Source organism: Poecilia reticulata, chromosome 16 (assembly GCF_904066995.2).
Source record: "Poecilia reticulata chromosome 16, P_reticulata-male-v2, whole genome shotgun sequence".
Taxonomy (NCBI): domain Eukaryota; kingdom Metazoa; phylum Chordata; class Actinopteri; order Cyprinodontiformes; family Poeciliidae; genus Poecilia; species Poecilia reticulata.
The window spans coordinates 18818345-18841842 of NC_088845.1; the positions used below are offsets into that span (position 1 = coordinate 18818345).

At 39.1% G+C, this 23498-nt stretch overlaps 2 protein-coding genes and 1 long non-coding RNA gene across 4 annotated transcripts; 1 reads left to right on the forward strand and 2 right to left on the reverse strand.

The window, feature by feature from the left end:
- Nucleotides 1-1341: 1341 nt before the first annotated feature.
- skap2 (src kinase associated phosphoprotein 2) lies at nucleotides 1342-13195 on the reverse strand. 2 transcript variants are annotated; one of them, XM_008432505.3, is made up of 12 exons: nucleotides 12920-13195; nucleotides 11740-11845; nucleotides 11579-11604; nucleotides 11249-11347; nucleotides 10394-10474; nucleotides 9400-9483; nucleotides 9173-9297; nucleotides 8874-8937; nucleotides 7497-7607; nucleotides 7256-7360; nucleotides 6231-6343; nucleotides 1342-1696 (listed from the first exon to the last, which is right to left on the reverse strand). In XM_008432505.3, the coding sequence occupies exons 1-12, from the start codon at nucleotides 12957-12959 to the stop codon at nucleotides 1604-1606; spliced, it is 1047 nt and encodes a 348-aa protein (XP_008430727.1). In that variant the 5' UTR covers nucleotides 12960-13195; the 3' UTR covers nucleotides 1342-1603. The 2 variants fall into 2 exon arrangements, with proteins under 2 accessions (XP_008430727.1, XP_008430726.1); XM_008432504.3 differs by having other exon boundaries at nucleotides 11249-11350; nucleotides 12920-13194.
- Nucleotides 13196-18468: 5273 nt separating this feature from the next.
- hoxa2b (homeobox A2b) lies at nucleotides 18469-21376 on the reverse strand. The gene is made up of 2 exons (XM_008432503.2): nucleotides 19689-21376; nucleotides 18469-19322 (listed from the first exon to the last, which is right to left on the reverse strand). Exons 1-2 carry the CDS (start codon nucleotides 20023-20025, stop codon nucleotides 18655-18657), a joined length of 1005 nt encoding a protein of 334 aa, XP_008430725.1. The 5' UTR covers nucleotides 20026-21376; the 3' UTR covers nucleotides 18469-18654.
- Nucleotides 21361-22894, forward strand: LOC145547661 (uncharacterized). The gene is made up of 2 exons (XR_014083958.1): nucleotides 21361-22084; nucleotides 22702-22894. It is a non-coding gene; the product is annotated as an uncharacterized LOC145547661 (long non-coding RNA).
- The last annotated feature ends 604 nt before the right edge of the window (nucleotides 22895-23498 follow it).

Consider the following 23498-nt stretch of genomic DNA (forward strand, 5'->3'; position numbering starts at 1 on the left):
CCACCTTCCTGCAGAACAGATTAAACAGGCAGCTGGGGCTTCAACGGGATGGCTTGGATCAAAACATATTTATATGCAAAAATGGCCCAGTTAAAGTCCACGCCTAAAATCTGGAAAAATCACAGATATTTTCCACCCAATCTGACGTAGCTTGAGGTATTGTGCAGAGAAGAATAGGCAAATGCTTGAGATGCCATAAGTTTCTGCAAAGGTTGGATAAATATATATATATATGTTAAAAAAAAGTGAAAGCATGTGAATAATTTTGCACAGCCTTATCGTTCTGGGCTTAAAATTTACAAATTATCTTTGATAGAATTAAAGATTTAAACACAAAGACGGTTTCTAATCTCATATCTCTTGTTAGTTTTTCTACATTAACAAAAAAACAAAGCCATTCTTCTCCATTTCCAGTGCTGTATATTCAATAAGTAATTATAGTAATTCATTACAGCTCCAATTAGAAGGGAAGCTTTATCGCTGCACTGTACCATAAAAATCAGGATTTATGTTTTCTTTGAATGTCACCCAGAGGACAGAGGACTATGGCTCATCACTCAACTCGAACAAAGCAGAGAGACAGCAGCCAGAAAAAAAGAAAAATAGATACAGTGAGTTATCGGTTGATGAATTTTTCCTTTCCATTTCTCACTCCTCTCTCGTTCCCCGGCCCCCCAAACTTGAGAAAACCCCTGACAAGGCCACGTTGTCAGAGTGCATTAAAACTGAAGCCCATTTTTGGTATAACAAAAAAAAAAGGAAAAGAAAAACACACGTACAGTATATGTATCTAACCTCAGAGGGACATTGCACGGCCAACGCCGACTCTCCTGCTGTCAAACAGCTCCTCGGAGGGCGATAAGCGTCCCGGCTTTCTGTGCGGCTGCCTGTCCTATTAGTGCACCTCAGCTGTTACAGTCAGGCAGGCGGCACAACCTCCCATCTGCCGCCGCTGTGATCCTCTGCCCAGTGAAGTCTCCCAGGTGCTTTAAATAAAAGGTCGCTTTGAAGCGTGGGACAGAAATGCAAAAAAATAAAATAAAATTCTATTTTGATGATCCACGTTTTAGCCATCTATCCTAGAAATTTTATGTATTGGATCTCCGTTAGTATTGTTAAAATAAGTGGGTTATATATACATATATCCTTGTTAATATGGCTTGTAAACCTCAGGTAAGGATTTTATGCTCTGTCACAAAGGCCACTTATGATTCTATAAGGAACTAGATTGCCACCTTGTGGCTTTAAAAAAGGGTAAATATACATACACACACATTATATATATATATATATATATATATATATATATATATATATATATATATAAAATAAAAAATCAGCGAGTGTTTGAATTTTTATTATCTTCACCAAAAAGCAACTCCAGAATAGCATCACAAATAATTTCAACAGAAAATAAATACAAAAGTGCAGAAAAATGCTGGAAATATACCTTCAGTCAAATCGCCATTTTTATAATCATCAATCTTGCCAATATTGAAACATTGGATTTATCTCAGAACCCCCCCTTCCCCCCAGCCCCACCATTCGATATATGAAACAGCAGGTAGGTGGATTAAGCAGAAGCCTCAGCAGCACAGAGCCTTTACATGACGTAGAGCTCCAACAGGTAGTCTCTAGGAACGATGCCGATTGCTCCGTTCTTCTCTCCGACCCACCAGCCGAAATTGTTGTACTCCTGAAAGCAAAGAAACGAGAATAATAGGCATGTCTGTCCTTACTTAAACTGTTTAATTAATCATTAGCAAGAAAAAAAAAGCAATTACAGGCTGAATCACACCCAGGAGCCTCTGCGTAATTGTCAATCTCAGGTTGTAATATTGAAATAAAAGGCCCTCGGCACACAAAGGGATAAAAAGCAATGGCTTAAAGGATGATGTGATGAGACTCCACACACAAAGTGATCCAAATGACTTCATACCAGCTTCGAGGCTTTCTTTTTTTTAATTATTTGTCAAAAAAGTATTTTCTCTGATTTGTCTTTAAGCCAGTTTTTGATCATTTATTATTTGCTTGATTTGCATTTCATTTGGAATCTTTCTGCAAAGTTTCTGACTTTTCTCTGATGTAGATTTACATTTATTTTTGTTACTCGTCTTAGTGTCTGTTAAGTGAATCTCTTTGTGACTATTTTAGCTCTAGAAATTAAATCGTTCTGTCCTTTTTAGAGGCCCTCTGTCTCTTTTACTTAAAAATGTGTTCAGTTGTAACAGTTATATTATTATTTCTTTCACTTTAGGTTGCCGTTTTGATTTAACTTGATTGGCGTTTCACTTTTAATGTCTTACTCGCCCTTTTCTATCCAGCAACAGTCCTAAGATATTCATCTTTTGTTCATTTTGTCCATTGTTTACGTTCTAGTTGGGCTGTTTTGTGTCACATTCTCTGCTATTTTACATCCGTCTTTTGACATCCTGCTTTGACTGTCAAGTTTTATTGGTCATTTTAAAACAAAGATATTTTCTCTGGAAATAAATAAAAAATTTAAAAAATTAAAAAAAAATCAAGCATTAATTGGATGCATTTTCCCTTGTTTCAGAGGGATAGCCATTATTTTTTTAAGCCCTACTAATTGTCTTAGCCTGCTTTGTAATAGACATGGTGGCATATCCCATCAACAACTTCATACAGTTTGCCCATCCCCCCCACATTCAGTTGTCACGTTTAAGAACGCAAACCAACATTTCAATCCACTCCACCAAAAAAAAAAAAAAAAAAAAGACATTAACGTGACATTAAATCTTCCCGAGCCCAAAAGGAGACAGCTCCAAATGACAGTCAGCATGCTGAGATGAGAGAAAGACAGCGTGAGGGGAGATCTGAGACCATCTCTCTCTTTTTGGACAAGAGCCTGACCTCACATCAAAGTCTTTCCAGAGCATGAATCAAGGCTGGAGCTCAGGTTCTGACAAGGCAGAGGGAGGGCAAACTGAGGGAACGTTTTAAAAGGCAGAATTCAGGGACAAGCCGGAGCCGCATCTGAGTCCGTCTTACTGTGCAATTCAGTGAATTAGATGCAAGATTTTGCTTTGCATTATATGTTTGGGTAGCAGTATTGGCAATAAACTGATTCTGGTGTTAGGTTATTTCTTTAGTTTAAAGGAAAGAGCATTTGCAGTCTGTGTTAAGAGTCTTGGCATAACACTTACGAACACTTTGCGATAGTCTGTCACACCAGAAATATTACTTTTGGAGGGTGTCAAATGCAAATGATTTAAATTCCAATCAATCAAATTGCCAAATATATTTAACCTCTTGACTGTCATGAGAATACTGGTGCCCTCATGGACCCATTGACCTGCATGTAATCATTTTGGGGGTGATGGTGATTCAAGTGGTATAATAGTTATATATTATTAGTATTAATTACTTTAAAGATTAAATATTGCCTAAGAAAATGTTGGTTTGAATTCGACTTAGCAACTAATGTAAATAACAGTGTAAGACAATGCAAATGTGTTTGTACTTGTATTAGAAATGAATAGGATTAATTTATTACACGATTAGAACCATTAGGGTTTGACCATTAGAAAGTTTCTGATTTAAATAGATTTATATTGAGCTTTAAATCTTTTTTATAACAGTGCTGATGCTAAAGCCTAACTTGCAAGCAAGCGGTGTTTCTTGCTAATGAACAGCACATAATAACTGATAATTATTAAATGATGACTCGTTACAATCAATTTTGAACATTTACTAGCTAGCAATATTTTGTCGTTATTAAGCTAGCATTAGCTCTTAGATTTATGTCAAGTTTGTTTGCAGGCTAGCCCACAAGGACAGTCATTGCCAAGCAACAGCATGTCTTTTCTTTGGTTGTCAGGAAAAACCTAGAATTAAAACTAAAAGTTCAGTAAAAAATTTTAGCAATCACAAACCAACTTTCATCATTAGTCAGGTTTTTTTTTTTTTGTATGGATTTACAAAAACCAGTATTAAAAACTTTAAAAGATTTGAAAAGTGTTTTTTAATATCATAAAATATCAACAAAAAATAAGGTGTGTTACATGGTCCAAATGACACTTCATCTGGACCGCTGGAGGAGTAGGCTGTGGTGTGTGTGTGTGTGTGTGTGTGTGTGAGCGCGCGGCTGTGTATGTGTGTGTGCACACGTGTGTGTGTGATGACTTCCTGCCTCCAGCCTTTGAAAACAGCAACACCTCATTGTATAGTTGGCTGGCTGACAAATAAGTTAAGGTTGAGTGAGTGCTGGACACAACTTGGGAATGAATATACGGAGCTGTGGATGACTAATGACGCCACACCCTGTGAGAACACACGCACGTTAACACAAACACCCAAAACCGAAAAAGGGCACGCTGTCGTAATTGAATTACTTGTACCACAGGAAATTCTTCGGTTGCATCGGTTCATGAAGATGAAATGTGAAGACGTTCCCCCCTAATGTTGAGTTTTTAGATGCTATGCTCATTAATTATTCTTTTCACTTTCCGTTGGGGAGGGGGTGCACACGTGTGTAAACGGAGAGCGATCGGCTGTGCAGCCGAATCAAACAGCTATCAAACTCTCAGGTCCTGACTTCAGGAGGGGTCTCGTAGCTGGAACTCCACACCTATTACTGGGATCTGTGATGGGGGAGGGATGCAAGGCAGAGGGATAAAGGAGACTTGTGGAAGAGGAAGGGAGACGGCCAAGCTTTTAGCTGCAGCTGGCTGTGGTCCAGACGGGTTTTATGGTCATTGCACTCGTAGCAGGCCACAACCCCCAACACCAAGGTTTCAGCTAATGGCACTCTTCGGCTGTGAAAGGGCAACTTGATTCTTGTTTTTTTTTTTCCACACAACAGGATTTTTGTTAATTAAAGTTTTTAATAAACAATAAACCAGGATTTAGCTGATGAGCATTATTAGGGTTTTCTACTTTGTGCATTTGGATTTGCACGGTACTGGCTGATTGGTCAATGGAGAATTAATTTGGCTGATGCTCTATTCCCCAGTGTGACATACAAAGCTAATTTCAGTCTCTTAATTACAGAAATCAAATAATTTCTATTTAATCATTTTTGTTAGCAAGAGGGAATATAATTTCATTACCAAAATGACTTTATTATATCTCATTTAAAACATATATTACTTTTCTTTTTTTCCCTCTCTCTCCCCAACCCGCTTTCACAGTTGAAAGGTTCTTTATTCTGGGTATTAGAATAAGTCATTTCCTATAATTCAAGATTAACATTAAATTATATTTAACCATTACCAACATTAAATTATTATTTTGGTTAGTAAGGCAGTATTTCAACAGTAACTGACCAATGAGTTGTACAACCCATCTGAACAAAACAGCTACATGCTTTGCCACTAGATGGCAGACTTGAATTTTAAAAGTTCCTTGGCCAGCTGTCAGCAGTCTGTCCCATATGACTGCAATGCATCATAGGAACTAAACCAGACAAGAAATATAGTCTGTTCAGATGGAGCACATTTCACACTCTCTCTTTAAACATACCACATGATCCAACTTCCATCTGTGAAAACATGAAATTCTACCTTTTATTTCAAGACTACTACTCCAAATGTGGAATGCATCAACAAATCCTATTTGGTGCTTACTAAAAGCAGAAAAGTACAAAAGAGCTCCTGTTTGGTTACAGAGTGAAGGTAAAGAACGGGCCCTCAGTTCTCCTGGCCCTGCCCGGCTTGACAAGCCTCGGAAATTGTGCGTCCACTACACGTCTTCACCTGCTCCGAATGCTAAGCCTGGGTTTCCTGAGAACACACATTCCTATTTAGAGAGGTGATAGAGATGCATGAGAGGTGTGTGTGGGTGCGTGTGTGCGTGTGTGGGCTCGGGGCAGCTCAGCGCCTGGCATGGCAGCAGTGACAGAGCGCTGAAATACTCCAGATGGGAGTGATGGAATGATGTTACGTGCCAGCTAAAGCCAGAATCTGCCAACGGCACTAAAGCAGTTTCCGCTGGGACACGTCTAATCCTCCATGTCGGAGTTCCAGAGAAAAAACCTCTAGTCAGGTCCATCTCTGACCGTCCCCTCAATAACATATCAAGAAAATCTGCTTCTTTTAAGGACTTGGACAACGTGGCTTCGATGGGCTTATCACTAGAGTCAGATAACCATTTAGTCAGCTGACCTGATTGCTTTAACATTTTCTCAGAGGTGAATTGTCGTAATTCTATCCTCTATAGGAGAGAAAACAACAGTTGATCTCCGACACCCAGAGCTCCCTGGTCCATACCTTGCTCAGGATGTAGATGGCTTCTCCACGTTTGAAAGACAGCTCGTCTGGGTGGTCCCCTGCGCAGTCCCATAAGCCTTGGTAGAAGTTTGCATAGTCTGTGCTCTTGTCAGCTGTGCAAGGAGAAATAATGTAAGGTGATATAAGGGGTTTCAAGTTAAGTTAATTTAATTTTCCACTTGTGTTAATCGGGATGCCGAGACTATTAGTATGGGTAATACAGACTCACATTTGCTCTGAGACGCCATTGAATCAGCTTAGAAATGCTAAAGGCCGTTATAGCAGTGCAGTAATCTACCCAGTGTTCCTAGCTGCAGAACTAAACAAGGGCAGGCATTGTTGAGTTTTTCTAAGCTCCTCAGAACCATATGAAACAAACCATGTGAATCGAACCATATGAAAACCAGAAATGTGTGGAAACTCTTGGCTCCTTTAAATCAAGATTAAAAGGATTGCTTACTGCAGCTTTTGTTTAAGATCTTTGATACTCGTTTTTCTCAACCTAGACATTCGCTTGTTTAAACATTTATACTTCTGTGTGTCTTCATTTCAGTATTCTTAAATAATTTATATAAATATCTTGCTTTAGATGGAATTCTCTTTCCTTTTTTTTCTTTATTTTTAAGTAAAGCCCATTTTATTACTCATGCATGGGACTGTGCACATAAACTGGCCTTAAACAGTTTATGTTGGAGTACATGGTAGGAAAATCCTCATCTACAAACATGTTTTAGGGTAGTTTATTTATTTAAGCAACACCCATTTTTGCTTCTGTTAGTAACTATTTTCTTGCTTAAAATATGCAATGGTATTTCTGGTGTTTAAACATGCTAAGTGTCGTAAAAGGAAGTTGAGCAAGTCAAGCAAAGTTATTTCCAGAATTGTGCACAGTAACTTTCAGTTGTTCACGGGCACTTCCTCTGTCAGTGTTACTACTTCCTCTTCGCTGCAGCTTTTAAACATTCACTTGATCAGACCCATCTGCTGTTATTAGTTAAAGTTGTATGTATATTCAGAAGCAATACCTCCAGGTGCAGCAGAATTGGCAGCAACAGGAGGAGGATGAAGAGGAGGTTTGGATGATGGTTCAACTTTTGGTGGAGGTTTGGCTGGAGGAGGCATCTCCTCATCTGGAAAAAATACAACCATACTGATGCATTAGTGTGCATTTTAGGTTTTGTAGAAAGGACAGAAAAATGGGATTTGATTTTTTTTTTAACAACATATCATAACTGTGACACTGTTTAGTGTAGAATGTGGTCAGACCTGGCAACTCTTCGTAGATTTCTTCACCCGGGGCAAAAGCATGAGCAGTTCCAACGTCGTCATACATGAACTGTTCGTCATCATCTTCTTCGGGAATCATGCCAGACATATCTATTAAAAATAATGGTAAGTTCAACAGAATGTTTATCTCATGTTTATTTCTTTTCAAAAAGCACATTAAAGATTTCATGTTCTTTGGTGAACGTTTATAGTTCTAAAGAAATGAAAATGGATACTACTGATGAAACAGAACCAAAACTCCCCAACTGCGGTGAAAGTTATCACTGGAACTATGTGGTTCGCCTTTAAGTGGCATTCAGAAGAAATGTTGGTACAAACCCTTTACAAGGTAAACACAATGCTAAACAGCAATATAAAGAGAAGTGGACAAAAGTGAACCAAAATAAATTCACTTTTGTTTTTGGTTCTATGTTTTCATAAGTGTCTCTAAAGCTGGAATGTGAATATGACAATATTGAAGTTGAAAACTAGTGATACATGTGCAATAACAAGCTAAATGATGTAAGCAGCAACAACAGGACTGGATTTTTTTAGCATTTTAGGCTCTCAAAAGGAACCCGTTCACTAACACACAGTGCTGTGTGCAGGACAGATTTTATGAAAAACTAACCATGAGAGACGCAACTACAAACTCTAGTTCAGTGGCTGTCACTACATCTCAACACTGTTACCGACTCCGCTAAGAAAAATAGCTATAGGCATTCTTAATAATATCACCTAATTTACCTAAATTACGTAATTGACAAATGGTATGTAAATGTCATGGATATTCCGGTAGGAATGAACAATATAGCAGAAGTAAAAGACACCCTAAGCATGTTTAGAATTACAAATTAACTTTTTGTTGTCATTTTAGTGTATATGTTGCTATTTAGTTTCATTTTTCTGATAGATTTGGGATGGAAGTAGATTCCATTGCAACACAATTTATTCTTCAACAGAAGCTCGATTTATCACTTTTCTGAAACAGTAAATGAAGAGGCCTAAAAACATTTTAATATGGTGACAATGTCCTCAAGTTGACAAGTGTACTTTCAACAGGCAGCAGACATAATATCTTTAAGGACAGGGTTGATAAGAAAGTTAAGTCTTTTCAACTTGGAGTTAACCAGTGTTTTTTTATTATTTAAAAATGTTTAAATATGTTTAAAATGAAATATGCAACTTAACCCTAAAACAATGCACAAAAAAAGATTAAAAAAAACAACAACAAACATTTAAAATAAAGCTTCCAAATCAATCCATTATCACAGTTTTAAGATGTATTGGTATTTGGAATCTCTTATTTACTGAGGTGAAGCTGGGAGAACCACTAAAACAAAGCCCAGTATAGTAAACATGTGGAAGCCCTCATACCTCTCAACACAAAGTCTATTTGTTTCACCCATTCCTCTGCCTCCTTCGTTGATGATGCACAAAACTGAAACCGAACACAGAACAAAATTAAAACAACACTCAGGCCTGCATGTGTTCATTAGTGATACTGCATCTATGCATGAGAAACTGTTCTGCATGGAGCGACATGAACATCAGAAACACATTTCAAATATGCATTTTGAGTTGAACTGTTGCACAGACAGCAAAGATTGAAGAGTAAAATGACTGATATGAGTAAATATTATCTTTTTTTTTTTGTATCAGTGAGAGAAGCGAACCTGATAGACTCGCTTGTCTGGAGCAGAAATTTCAAAGCAGCAGTCCTTCTTTGAGTCTTTCCGCAAGGTGCTGTTCATTTTGACGCCGTAGCCATCGATGCCGAACTCGCCTTTCTGCTGCTTGTCTTGTTGCAGAAGATAAAAGTACCATTATAAATGGTCAACATAATGCAGATGTAATGAAAAAAAAAATAATAGTACAAAATCTCTTGACTGACAGACTGTACCTTTCTCACTGCCATAATAGTAGAAGGTGTGATGGCTCAGAGCACACCATCTCTTCTGCCATTCGGTGCCAAAAAAGCTGTGATCTGTGCAGAGAAAGATGGTTTACATGAAAGCAACTGCATTTTAGCTGACAGTTTCAGTGGTTTGCACGCGACATTGTTTTCATACTACCGTTTACAGTAGGATCATTTTGTACAATATTCAATGTTTACAAATATATTTTAGAATACATTACAAAATATATTATATTATACAATATATGCTATTTTGTGTCATGCAAACTCCTTTATGAACAAATTTTTCTTTGCAAAATGTTTAACAGGAGACCTAAGACTCTGTCCTTAACTTTCACAGATCTTACATGTCTGTTATACAAAGGTTTAAACTTTTTGGGGCTTTTTTTTTTTTTTACACTTGTTCATGTTGCAGTCACAATCTTTTGCATGTTTCATATGCGATGAACTGATTGTGTTATATGCAGCACAATCCTGAATGAAAGTCTATTAGAGGCTGCAAAGTTCATGAGACTTGGATAAAGGCTTAGATCAAAGCACATTCATCTGTTGGAATGGCCCAGTAAAAGTTAAGACCTTTAACCAAATGAGAATCTGTGGCAAGACTTTAAAATTATTGATCGCAAATGCTTCCAATAAAATCTGACTGAGCATAAGCTATGTTGCAATAAAGAATAGTTTTTAAAAAATGAATCTATGGATATGTAAAGTTTGTACAAAAAAAAACAATGACAAATAAAAAGGAGTTCCACAAAGTACTGACTCAGGGAGTCCAGCCAATTCACAATTATGCGCCAACATGCCGACTTATCACATAAAATCCTGTTAAAACATATTGACATGTTTGGCTGTAATTTGACAAAAAGTGAGAAAGTTCAGGGACTTCATATCTTTGCAAAGCCAACTGTACTTCATTGTCCAGACAAACAGAGTCTGCTCTAGATTTCATTTATTTAACTGTAGTTATTAGAGCACCGACCCTTCCTGCGTTTCTCCAGATATCCTGCTTTGAAGACAGACGTCAAGTCCTGGGCTGCAACGGGCGGGGCCTGCTGCGCACCTGGAGAGGACCAAGAACAACGCAATGTATCAAATCAAAGGCATCCTTTCGAAATGTTAAATGAAAAAGGTGTTTCTATGTTTTCATAAGTGTGTCAACAATAGTTTTAGGGGAATGTAGCCATGGGGTATTTGTTTATTTGACAATAATTAACAGCAGAACCCATAAATGCTCCACTCACCTATATTTCTGAGTATACAAGGCTTGCCTTGCACAGTGCAACTTCAATGCAAATGTCTAAATGCTGTGTCAAAGTTGCTTTGTGTGAAAGAGAAGCCATAAAAGTGGCAGCTGCTTAAGGCCCATAAACCCCCACAGTCCCTTAATCACCATCCCACAAGGAATTCCCTTGTACTTTCCTCTAAACAGTACGTATGAAATATTGCATTGATTTCCTTCGAGAAGCATGCTGGATTAGAGTGCTTGAAAACTGGAGGGGATGTTTTTGCACAAACTTCAGCCATGGCAGTAATTTTTAGTCCCCTGACTATGGCTGAGAGCAGTAAAACACACTCTAGCCGTTGAAGAGGGGGGCGAGGGTGGCAGTGAAGGGGCGGAGGGCGAAAGGGAGGCGGCGAGGGGCAGCAGTTGTTCCTCTGAAATTGCTTTCCCAAGTATGTTGCTGAGTTACAGTTGGAATGCCTCCCTCACCGTGTCACTCAGAGTCACTTTCTCTGAGGGGCACACACAGATTTGTGAATTTCCTGGCGTTTTTCCACAGCTTGTTCAGTTAAGGCGCTCGGCGTGTTTGTCAAAACGGCTGTTGGCTTATACCTTCGCCCGCCTCTTCGTCCTTGTCCGTCCGCTCCGAATGCATAGAGCCTCCATCGTTGTTGCTGTCAACTTCCTCATCCTCATCTGAATCATCTCCACCTACTGGAGGAAATATGAGCTGTGAGGCAATGCGTGATTTGGTTATGTTCATCTACCGACGGTTCTCCTTTTCCAAGCTACTTCGACAAGTGTCAAATAGACAAAATGGTTAAGCATTTATGAATCAAAACTAAAATTCTATTTTTTGCAGTTCCAGATCTGCAACATTGCTCAAAAGGAGGAAGGGGGGGTGGGGGGGGGAAGAATAAAGTGATAAAGACAAACACTCACCTTTGTCTTTGAAATCTTGGGGGAAACTGTAGATAAGACAATAAATTGACATTACTAGTTTAAAACATGCATTAGCGATAAAGTATTTGATGACTTAGTGGCACCTTTGTAAGCATTCATGATCGCAGGAAATGTTTAATGCACAGTACATGCGGCAATACCTTAGTTTGACCTCCTTGATCCGTTTGATAAAGGCTTCCCTCCTCTCTTTTGCCTTCTTGCTTAAACTTTCTGCTTTTAGTCCATCACAGAGGAACTGTTCCAAATCTAAATAAAGTAGCAGAGGAAACATTTAAAGATACAGCTGAGTGGTGTACTTCTTTCCCTCACAGACCTTGACAATAAAAAAAAATAAAAAAATCATAAAAACACAGGACTTAGTAATGAAGCACAGATTTCCAGAGAAAAGTTATGAAAATGTGAACTAATGAAAAGAAAAAATCTGTGACATTACAGGAGGAATGGAGCTGATCAGTTGCTGTCGATAATCTGGTGGATGAGCGACTTTAGACAGATGATGATGAAGATTCTGAGACGCTACGGCTGCATAAAGCTGCATGGATGACTGAGATTAAGGATTCATTTTAAGTCTTTCTTCCTGGCAATTACTTTCTTCATGGGCTATTCTGTAAATTATTGTTAGTGCATGAAGCAAGTTTTTCTCCGTCTTGATTTACCATATAGCTTTTCTCCTGATTTTAATCCTTTAATAATTTGATTCATATATAATAAGGTTTCACAAAAATGAATTCTGGCCATTCCAATGTTGTTTTCATAACATGCTAGCCAGGCGTCTCCTTTGATTAACCCAACTTTAAATATCAGGACAGTGAATATTTATTTGTCACCAGCCTTTTGTGATGTCACCATACGAATGCGTCAATTAAATTTTACTTTTCAAAGGTATTTCCTCTTGATTAGTGCATTATTGCAATTTATCACAAAATAGAAAAGCTGACCATGGTCAATAAGTGCTAGGTCATGTCTAAAGCTGTTTTTGGTTGATTTTAGATCTGACAGGCAGCTTTAAACATCCTTACTTTGTACGTGTACCGCTGATGTGCAGCAGACCACAAAAGCATCAAACCGGATGTCTGAACTACAGCTGACTGTCAGGGTCACCAGGTGAGAGCAATGTTTATTAATTAAGCTTAAGCAGCGAAAATTTGCCGCTGCAATTAAAGAGCGAGGTATGACAGGAATTGATATAACGAAAGAACATCACTCATTCTGAGTGGATGGTTCCTCTTTTCGCAGACTGCTTTCCCAAAGTCTAGTGAAAGAAACGTCACGCGAGGAAAGAACACCGACAAACAATCAATCACTGATCGATGAGCTCACCTGAAATCAGCGTCGTCAACTCGTCGGGAATCGCACGCATCGTAGCGAGGAGTGACAGCTGGAGCTCGGTGGACCTTCCGCCAAGAGAGAAGCTTAACAGAGTACACGGAAGCAGCAGCTCTGACTCTCACACGGAAGTCTGTTTGTCAATTATTTCTAAAAGTGACCACTCGGTTCCGCATGGGGATCAACAGCGAAGAGCCGCATGACGTTCACTCGGGAGGAGCCACGCTGACATTTATTGGTCTCTGCCTGTCAGCGTGTTGCTCCGCAGACACCGAGCTGATGCTTTAATGGTCCTCCGTCTCTTTAAACAATAATAAAGTCCGGAAATCATATTTTTGATCGATTCAACATCACATAACTATTGCACTAAATAACTGTCTTCGCTGCCTCTAACTTAATGGACACATTACTACGCCCGTGGGTTTAATTTTGTAATTGTTACTTTTTAACACTGATGTAAGATGTGTGTAGTTTATGAATATGTCAGCGCTGTAAATCTAAACAGGGGTCATTAATAGCTGCAAAGAGAATTACTGAAGCACTCAATCATTATAATGTAAGAGTTAAGAAGTGGGCTATGACACGGAAGGATGGATGGATGGATGGATGGATGGATGGATGGATGGATGGATGGATGGATGGATGGATGGATGGATGGGTAGACAGACAGACAAACGTTCAATAGGTCCTAAAGTTTTATTTCATTTTCATCTACTTTATATCTTCTTCTTCTCCTTCTGTGTTTAACCAACTCGCAAGTAATCTCCTAAATAAATATCCATATACGTGATATGTGTTGCAGTTGCCATATGTCCTATATGGCTTGCCGTAACCTGCAAACCAGGCCTGATTTGCAAAGTGTCTGAATGACCAGCTGTCATGTCAATTTTTCTACCTGACCGGTGGATCTCTGCAGCTCCTCCAGGGCCGGCCCAAGCCTTTCTGGGGCCCTAAGCAGAGTTTACTTTGGGGTGCCTCATATTAATATCAAAACTACATACATCATCATTTCTACACTATGTGTGTACAATGCCTCCTAATATTAGCTCATACTGCAAAAGCACAAAGTTCTACCAAGTATTTTAGTCTAGTTTCAAGAGAAATATCTTATTACTCTTGAAATAAGACAAGATTAGCTTACAATCAACCTTTTAGCATGATATAGGAGCTTGTTTGTATTTGTACTGACTTGTACTTAGGAATATTAATCAATATTAAGGGATTATTGACTTAAACAAGCTCCTATATGTTGCTGAAAAGCTACGTTAAAGTTAGCTTTGTGTTACTTTAAGTGTACTAAGACCTTTACACTAGAAACTAGATAAAAAATACTTGGTAAAATTTGTATGTTTTGCTCCCTGCATCATACCGATGTTTTTATGGCTCTTGGTTTTAATCTCACAGGAGTAGTAAACAAGAAAAGATGCTCTAATAAATTAGCTTTTTGAAATGGAGACTAGTATTTACTGTGTCGTAAATAAGTGTTAATTTAATGTTTGTAAATTCAAAAATTAAATTTACAGTAAACAAGTTAGCAAGATTAATATCTTTTGTTTTTAAATTCAAAACAGAAAGTGTAGACAGTGTAAAATGTGCAATCTACCGCTACAAAATAAAATGAAATGATGCTCTTGCGAGCCCCCTGGTGGTGTTAGGACCCTAAGCAGCCGCTTCACTCACAAATGCCTTGGGCCGGCTGTTAGCCTCTGTTCTGATTCACTGATTAATGCTCTCTTTGGCCAGTGGTTCTGTTTGCTTCATCAGACCATCATCTCCAGTGTTTTTGTAAAGCAGTTCTCAGCCAAATGTGAAGTGGCCAGCTTTAAAATGAGCTCCGTCAAATCAGAAACCATGTTCTTGATCTGGTGAAGGGATAAGGTCTGGGTCCTCTACTTACCCAAGCAGAGGAATTTAAGTATCTGGGGCTCTTGGTCACAAATGGTTAATGTTCTTTGCAGCATCAATATGCAGATTGGCGCGTAGTAGCAGTCAGAGCTGAACCAAAAGGTGAAACTCTGGATTTATTGGTCGGTCTATGTTCCTATCCTAATCTATTGTCACAAGCGATGATTAGTGACTGAAAGAACGAGATTGTGGATATAAGCAGCTAAAATGAGCAGGATGTCTGAACTCTTCCTTAGGGATACAGTGAGAAGCTCACTGTTCCCAGAGGGGCCCAGAGTAGAGCCGCTTATTCCCCATATTGAGAAGACTCAGTTGATGTGGTGGGAGGAAAATCAGAAGAAAACCTGTGACACGCTGTGGAGACTGTGTTTCTCAGCTGGACTTTGGAGCCCCTGGGAGGAGCTGGCCCAAGTGTTTGGTGAGAGGGAAATCTGGGCTTCTCTGCTTAAACTGCTGCCCCTGCAACACGATCCTGGACTAACCAGAGGATGGAGGGACCCTTTTGTTTAGAATTTTAGTTGCACTAATGTTACCCTCCGAGATTCTTGCAGTAGTACTGTATTTGTACAGAGATTTTAATAATGCACAGGACGACTTCGTTTTCTAAGTAGGAGAATTTTCAAAGCAATTGGTTGCTCTGGATTTTATTTACGAGTCTCATAGTAAAGAAGGGCTGAACACAAGTGCAGACTTGCCTTTCACTGATTAACACGTTTCTGCTGGCACATTTTAAGAAATAGGTCTTTTGCCAAACTATTTATGACAATGTCATTTATTTAAAAGTCGTCACTTGACTTCTTACTTCTGACAGACAGTCACACAGTCTAGGTGGGAAGGCTGAGCTCTTGAACTTTAAAGCTTCTTCTTCTTGAGAAACGTGTCAGAAAGATCCGATCAGTCGTGCTGAGTTCAAAGTTGATTACTTTTCCTGTAGCTGCAGGCGTTGAGAACTTTTCTGGATACTGCACACAAACATACCTTCTGGAGAACGCATTGATCATATCAGAGAGGAGAGAACGTGATTGAGACACTACGTAAACCAAAAGCTGTGATTGCAATAATCGATTACTTACAACTTAAGCATTAGAATGAAATAAATAATTCAAACCATTTTTAAAAACTGCCCTTGTCATTTTTCTTCTTTAAAAAGAGTCATACAGCTTCGTTTTAGGGTACAGCTTAATATATCGTCCCATTCTGTTTGGACAAGAACTTTTAATTAAAGAGATATTCCCATTAGTTGGGTTGAAGAAAGATGTCAAAATCTCCAAAATGACCACTAACCCTCAATGAGGGTCTTTTACACTGACAATAAACAACAATAAGTCTGTTAACTGTTTTGTAATACCAAACTTGTTTTTTCTTATTATGTTGTTCAAGAATGCGAAACAACTTCATCATGGTGGTCATCAAAATCAATTAATTATCACTGATCATTACCACTACTAAAATAGGGTTTGTTTAACCCAGTACAGAACCTTCATGAACACTGAAAGGCTCTTTGCTCAGACTTGTAGCCTGATTTTCCAAGGCTGTTGCTGCAAGCGTCTCATGACCTCACTTCCTGCCACTGCGTTTTTATGAGCTGTGTAGTCATTCAAAACCTGACCCCCTCCTGACCTGGCAAGAGTTCCTCCCAGCTGGAAGAGGAGAGGAGAGCCAGTTTGACCTCTGACCCTCGCCAGTTTCTCTGTGTGTGTGTGCATACATGGAGGGAGGAATGAGTATTGTATCTGGTTTCCCCCATAAAGTTTGCCTGTTATCCTAAGGATGACCATGATGTCAGCTGAATAAAACAAAGTCGTTCAGACAGGTTAGCTGATCGTCGTTCTTTAAATAAAATGCAGGTGGTAACTTGTTGTTTATTGCATCAAGGTGTTGGAATTAGTTTGACAAGAAGGAATTTTCGGCAGAGGCCCATACCTCCCCAGATTAGCACCACTTATTAGCATCCCTAGTTTCATGTTTACTTCCGTGTGCCTAGGGTCTAACTGATCAAATGCATGATGAGCCTCATGTTATTTACTAAATAAACAGTGCTGAGTAAATCGTGAAACTATGCACATTTGCCATGCCCAGCTTTTTAATACACACTCAGTAGAGTCAGGAAGGAGGGGCCATGTTAGATGAGTGGTGCTTGCAAGCAGTTACAGACAATAATTATTTATTTATTGTGATTTATTTTCATTTGCAACATTCATGCAATTTGGCTCCATAGTGGAGGATTTAAAATGAAGACATTTAGCACAACTGCCAAAGCGTACCAGTATTCCCTGCATAATTGTGAGGTTTTACAAATGAAATATTGCCATCCTTTACATTTTAATATTCAAAAACCTGGAAAATTTTGAAATAGACCATTGATTAATGTAATCGAAGTGCTCTTGTGGACCCCCTGGAGTCCAGTGATCTCCCAACATCCCAGCTTGTAAAGTTTTACTTCATGCTCTTCAGTTATAATGATGCACAAGTAGCATCGCTTGAAATTATTTTCAGCAGAAGCAGCAGGTCGTCAGTTTTATTTGTGGCGTCTTTGGTGAAGCACCCCGCAAAATTCAGACAGAACTTGTTACGCAATGTTTCCTTAAAGCAAACATTCAACTATCCTCATTTTAGTCAGACACAATGAGCTCAAAACACTCACTACACTACAAAACATATTAAACCATGTTAAAATGAAAAATAATGTCAGGGATTTTTTTTTTTATAATTACGTTTTTAAGCAGTTTATTAAACGGGAATGTATGAGCAAAATGTGCGTGGAAAAAAACTTCTTCGGAGTAATTTCAAATACTCACCGATCTCACTTAAACAGTAAGTACATCATGGGCTTTTACTGGAAGGCCTCTCGGTACAAAAAGTTCAAATTTAGTCACTAATCCATGTGACTTAATTTGTTAGTGTATAAATATCGCACTGCCATACATGTGAATTATGCTAACTCAAATATTAAAAGGTTTTGAGAAATACGAGAGAGTGAGGCTGAATTTTTCATGCAAAGAAGCGCTGTTGCAGTTCAGACCATAAACAAGCGCCCTCAACCCTGTGAGTTTTATAGGCAATAAAACTTAATTAGAAAACCAAGAGGAGTTCCCACTTTTGGCCAGAGTTTCCCAGCAGGTTCTCAATTTCTTTGCTCTAGCTTAGTTTAATTTAATCTTATTATTTCAGTTTTGTCAAGAAATTAAGACCGTTACACTGTGGGGCTAAGTTAACAACTCCATATGAAAAGTCGCTGAAATTAATTTGAAGTATTATAAAACTTAACTTAGCTGTGCCACTTATATTTAGTTTGCAATATTAGTGTTAGTATTATATATATATATATATATATATATATATATATATATATATATATATATATATATATATATATATATATATATATATATATATATATATATATATATATATATATATATATATATATATATATATATATATATATATATATATATATATATATATATATATATATATATATCTTTAATCTGTTTACTCCACAACTCTCGTTATTGTTCTTTTTTTATTTGCCACACATTTTTAATTTAATTTTATTTTATTTTATGTTTTTATAGAAACGCATTTTCTGCAAAAAGTCAACTCGGCGAAATAAGACAAACGTGTTATATTCCCAATAATTGTAAAAGTTTATTTCAAGAAATATAATAATCTGAGGTTCATATATAAGAATAAACCAGAATGTGGTCTGTGTTGAAAATTTTCCATTAACTCACCTTTTTGCGAGATCTTTTTTTTTTAATCTCCCACACACACGATCAACTGAATAAATGCATTTAATAATCATCATCATAAAACATATTTCAGTAACTGAGATTTTGCAGGTCCATTGTTGTGAGTGTCTCTGACAAAAGGTCAAAAGTTTCAGATGATAAAGGCAGCGGACTCTGTGATGAACCCGAAGAGAAAGAGGCCGATGAGGAGAAAATGTAATCCTGCACAGAGGCGTCCAGGCCGGCGGACTGACCATTGTCCGGACCTATTGTTGACACGCAGATGGGTGCTGGGCTGCTAAAATGCTTTAGATTTTTCTCAGTGCAGCTCGGAGGGTCGTGGTCTTGTCCATTGTGTCCGTTTTGACACCGTTGTGAAGTCAGTGTGTGTTGGTGGAAGCCGGACCGCTCCTTCTGCAGGAGCGCGCAGTCCTCGCCGCTCTCCTCTGTCGGCTCCAACTCGTCCCCAAGTCTTGCAGAATACTTGCCATCGCTGTCCCTGTTCTCCTTGCAGTGGGTCTGCCTTTTGTGCTTCATTCGCCTGTTCTGAAACCACACTTTCACCTGCTTCTCCGTTAAATCCAACAGCGCAGATATCTCTACCCGCCTGGGTCTGCAGAGGTATTTGTTAAAATGAAACTCCTTCTCCAGCTCCAGGAGTTGGGTATTGGTGTACGCGGTCCTCAGCCTTCTGGATGTCCCCACAAACTCAGCGGGAACAGCAGCAGCATCAGGAGTCTCTGGTCTCTCAGGAGAATCTAAAGGGGGGAAAAAAAAGCACAACATGGCAAAACACTCAGTGCATTGGCGGAAACTTGCAGAGCCTGGACGATTTATGGGCTGAATATGATGGGTCTGCGTGGACAGGACAGGACGTAGGGTGAAGATTAACGAACATGCCAGTTGCTGGCCCGTGTAAGAATAATCTATCACTCTCTATTACTGTCAAACATTAGCGCTCAGACGCTGCATCACAAGTCAGTGGTCTGTCTGATGGGATTACACAATCCTAAATCAAAAACTGTGTTGCGGCTGCAGGGGATGCCCAAGATGCCCGCAGCAGCTCCATGCGGAGACAACGAGGAGCCTTTTAGGAGGGAGGTTATTAATCAATCCCGTCTTGCCTTGGGGAGAGAGGTCAGATGCTGCGGCAGCGGCTGAAGAAGCGGTTGTCTGGCTCCTCTTGACGCTTTTCTTCTCCTTCATCCACGGGTATTCCGTGGGCAGGCACGCACCCCGCAGCGGACCGCAGCTTTTCAGAGCCCGCTTGCAGCGTGGGTGGACGCTGGGCTTCGAGCCGCCGATGGTCTGCTCGAAGGGGGATGGAGGAATCAGTGTCGAGCCCTTGATTGATGGACTTTGAAACGCATCACCGACGGGGTTAGTGAGAGATGTCAGGCACTCAGCGAGCGAAGGCCGGCTGTTGATGAAACCGCTCTCTCGTCCGAATTCGTAATTCATCTCCTCCTCCAGCTCCTCGTTCTGGAAAAAGAGTGCAGGTTCTGCGTAGAAACAGGCGATCGGGAATTTAAACGCGGTTCATTCTGACAGTCGTGTGTGGAGACCTCTGCGCCATAGAGTAATGCTTTCATGGGAGACATGCTTGGAATTAGAGCGTTCCGCTTGTCACATGATTGCTTCTGCCCAATGACAATTTAGGTGTTTTTTCTTTTTATCGAGAGAAGTCACCGTCACTCTTGTGATTGATCGAGAAGGTCTGAAGGGGACCGCCTCATTCTGGGGTTTTATTTACACTTTTCTTTTGGGGTGGGAGGGATGGGGGACTGTTTGTTCGCCATTGCTCCTCTCCCTTCAAATCACTCCCCTTCAACGCCCCCGAAATACATACCAGCACAGGCAGAGAAGGTTGTAGAATAAATGGTGCTCAGGGGCAAGCTACCCCCCATCACCACCCCCTGATTATGAATCCATTCTGCAAAACATAAAAACATTTTTATTATGTGTCTAATCAGTTATTTTAGTTAGTCAAAGATCTTTTTTTTTTTTGAGAAATAAATTTACGGGGCTGTTTAGTAAGATAGTTTAATGTGCTATTTTACAGGAAATGACAGGCCAAGCTTGGATTCACAACACTTTTATTATGTTGACTGCATTTACTTATAGTTTTTAATAACATGAAAAAATAATATGTTAATATAGTATGTATATTAAGACATACTACACATGTATATATTACCTTACCTTACCTTACCTTACCTTACCTTACCTTACCTTACCTTACCTTACCTTACCTTACCTTACCTTACCTTACCTTACCTTACCTTACCTTACCTTACCTTACCTTACCTTACCTTACCTTACCTTACCTTACCTTATAAGCTTTTTCCCCATTAATGCTACAATGTGAATGTCCTGATCAAATATTTAGGTCAAACATTTTGTAATATTACAGTATTTTCTAATTATGGACACATCCTTTAGTGGGACAAAATAGCATGTTCTAACATACTGAATCAGCATATTTAATATGCTGTTATTGCTTTGGGTTTGTCTTCCCGTGCGTTTTAGTGGCCACCACTTATAAAACTTTCTGGAAACGCCCCTGGCCACAAGTCGCGCGTATTTGGCACGTTTGCGCGAATTACGCATCTCATAATGTGTTTTCCTGAAAGGTGAATTATTTCTCCAACGACCCTTAAATCATCAAGCGTTTGGGATACTGACACAGTCTCTGTGAGTGAATAAGGCGCTCATCTTCAGTCTTTCTTGAAGGGGGGAAAACGGTGCAGACACATGAAAGGACATGTCCCACCCCTCCCCCAACACTAACAGAAGCTGATCCGCAGAAAATCTACTGTTAATAGCTTTGGAGAGATTTCTGATTTCATAATTCGATGCAGTGTTGATGTCATGTGTGATTAGAGTTAACATCTCGAGATCAAAGTCTTCTTAAAATGCCATTGTCTGCTGTTGTAATTCACTCCCTCTACCTAAATATTCTTCATTCGACAGTGATCCAGTGTTGATGTTGACCTGAGCTTCCTGCTCCCTCCCCGTGATACCACCGGTTCTTAAACGCAGAGAGCGGGAGCTGCAGAGGTTTGTCACTGCAATGCTGCTGCAGGAAAGATGCATGGATCGGAAGGCTGTTTATTGCTCTGCCTCCAAACAAAGAGCCCGGGTAGCCTGAGTGCGATCAATCTTTCCAGCCAAAAAGGTCTGACAGCTCTCTGCCAGAGAACACATCTGAACCATCCAACACTCCTTAGATCACATGGTGCCAGGAAGAGCGCAGCCTCGCTGGCTCTTGGGCTCTGGCTTTATTTTGGTTTATCTTAAAGACCAAAGACTTTTATCAAGAAATTACAAAACTTTATATTTGGAATCCACGTTGCGATTTAGAGAGATAAAACCTCTTCTTTTGTCGATTACAAAATACGGGGATTATTTTAAAAAAATAAATGGAGGTGATAACTGTACTGTCAAATGTTTCTTGCAAGGAACGGAGCAGCTTTTTTTATTATGATTTTTTTTTATTAAGGATCAATTGTTCGCTGAGGTGAGTGCTGAGAGCAGATATTTTGTTTTTGATGGTTTGACTTCAGCGGAACGTTTTCCCTCCTGAACTAGTTTACACGTGTCTAAATGGACACTTAAAAATGAGCGATTAAACAGTTGTTTGAAAATTTGCATTCTGAATATTTGACCGAGATACAAAGCTAGATATTATAACCTATAAACTGAGGTTTAACGGAAGTAAAATAACAAAACATATTTCTAATAGCTGCATTTTAAATCTCACTATTAAGCGAAACTAAACGCATCTTTTTTCCCATCTCACTTCATTTAGCAAAATGTGAAGTGAGGTTGGCGGAGAGGAGTGAACAGGGGGTTCCAAAAATGTTGCATTCAGTCTATTTGATTCAAGCTCTGAAATACAAAATTATTTATACCGCAAACTATTCCTGAATAGAATAGAATAGAATAGAATAGAATAGAATAGAATAGAATCACTGGACAAAATACTGGAGAACTGGAGAAAATAAATGTGCATTCTCTATACAGTATATATTCATGTTTAGGTTTTAATGCTGAAGCATAATCCGTTCACTTGTTTCTGAGTCTTTAAAAGCAGTGGAATCCTCATCTTTTTCTCTCTGTTGTGAAAACTTGCAGACGTTTTCTGGGCGGACCAGGGAGCTCCTTGTTTCCCGTCTGCTCTGGAGACATCAGGGAGGCAAAGAGGCCAAAAGAAAAAAACCCTGCAGCCACGCATCCACACGGACAGAGCGATAATATTTCAGCCATCGTCCAGGAGCAGATGTTACTTTCATTCTAAGTAATAAAAAACAATAAATCTGAAATGGCACGAGCGTGCGTCTGTGTTTATAATGTTTGCAAAAATGATTAATTTCATAAGAAATATGAACTCATCTGTAACATTTCTTACATAAACATGTGGGATAGATTGATGGGTAAATGTTTAAATGACTAACGTAATACAGCGAGAAGACTGAAGTGTTTATTGCGTGTTTTTTTTTTTTTTTTGTTGGCAAAACGGTCGGAGGTCTTTACATATATCATGTTATCATGTTCTTCCCGTTGAAATAAAATAAAATTGGTGGAGAAAAAATATACATAAACTCAAGGCGCACATTATCCTTCTGGAAAGTACATACGCTGCCAAGTGTGTGTGTGTGTGTGTGTGTGTGTGTGTGTGTGTGTGTGTGTGTGTGTGTGTGTGTGTGTGTGTGTGTGTGTGTGTGTGTGTGTGTGTCGAAATCATAACAGTGTTTATGAGAAGATTTTTATATTAGAGTTTTTAGTGTCTGGAGCTTCGGGGCAAAAATGGGTTTGTAAATGTAATTGTTCTGACTTGGATAACTGTACTAAAGTGTTGAAACGAAATCATGACTTTTTTTTCCAATATCAGATTAGAAGACGTAATACCACGGGATCAGATATTTGCATTT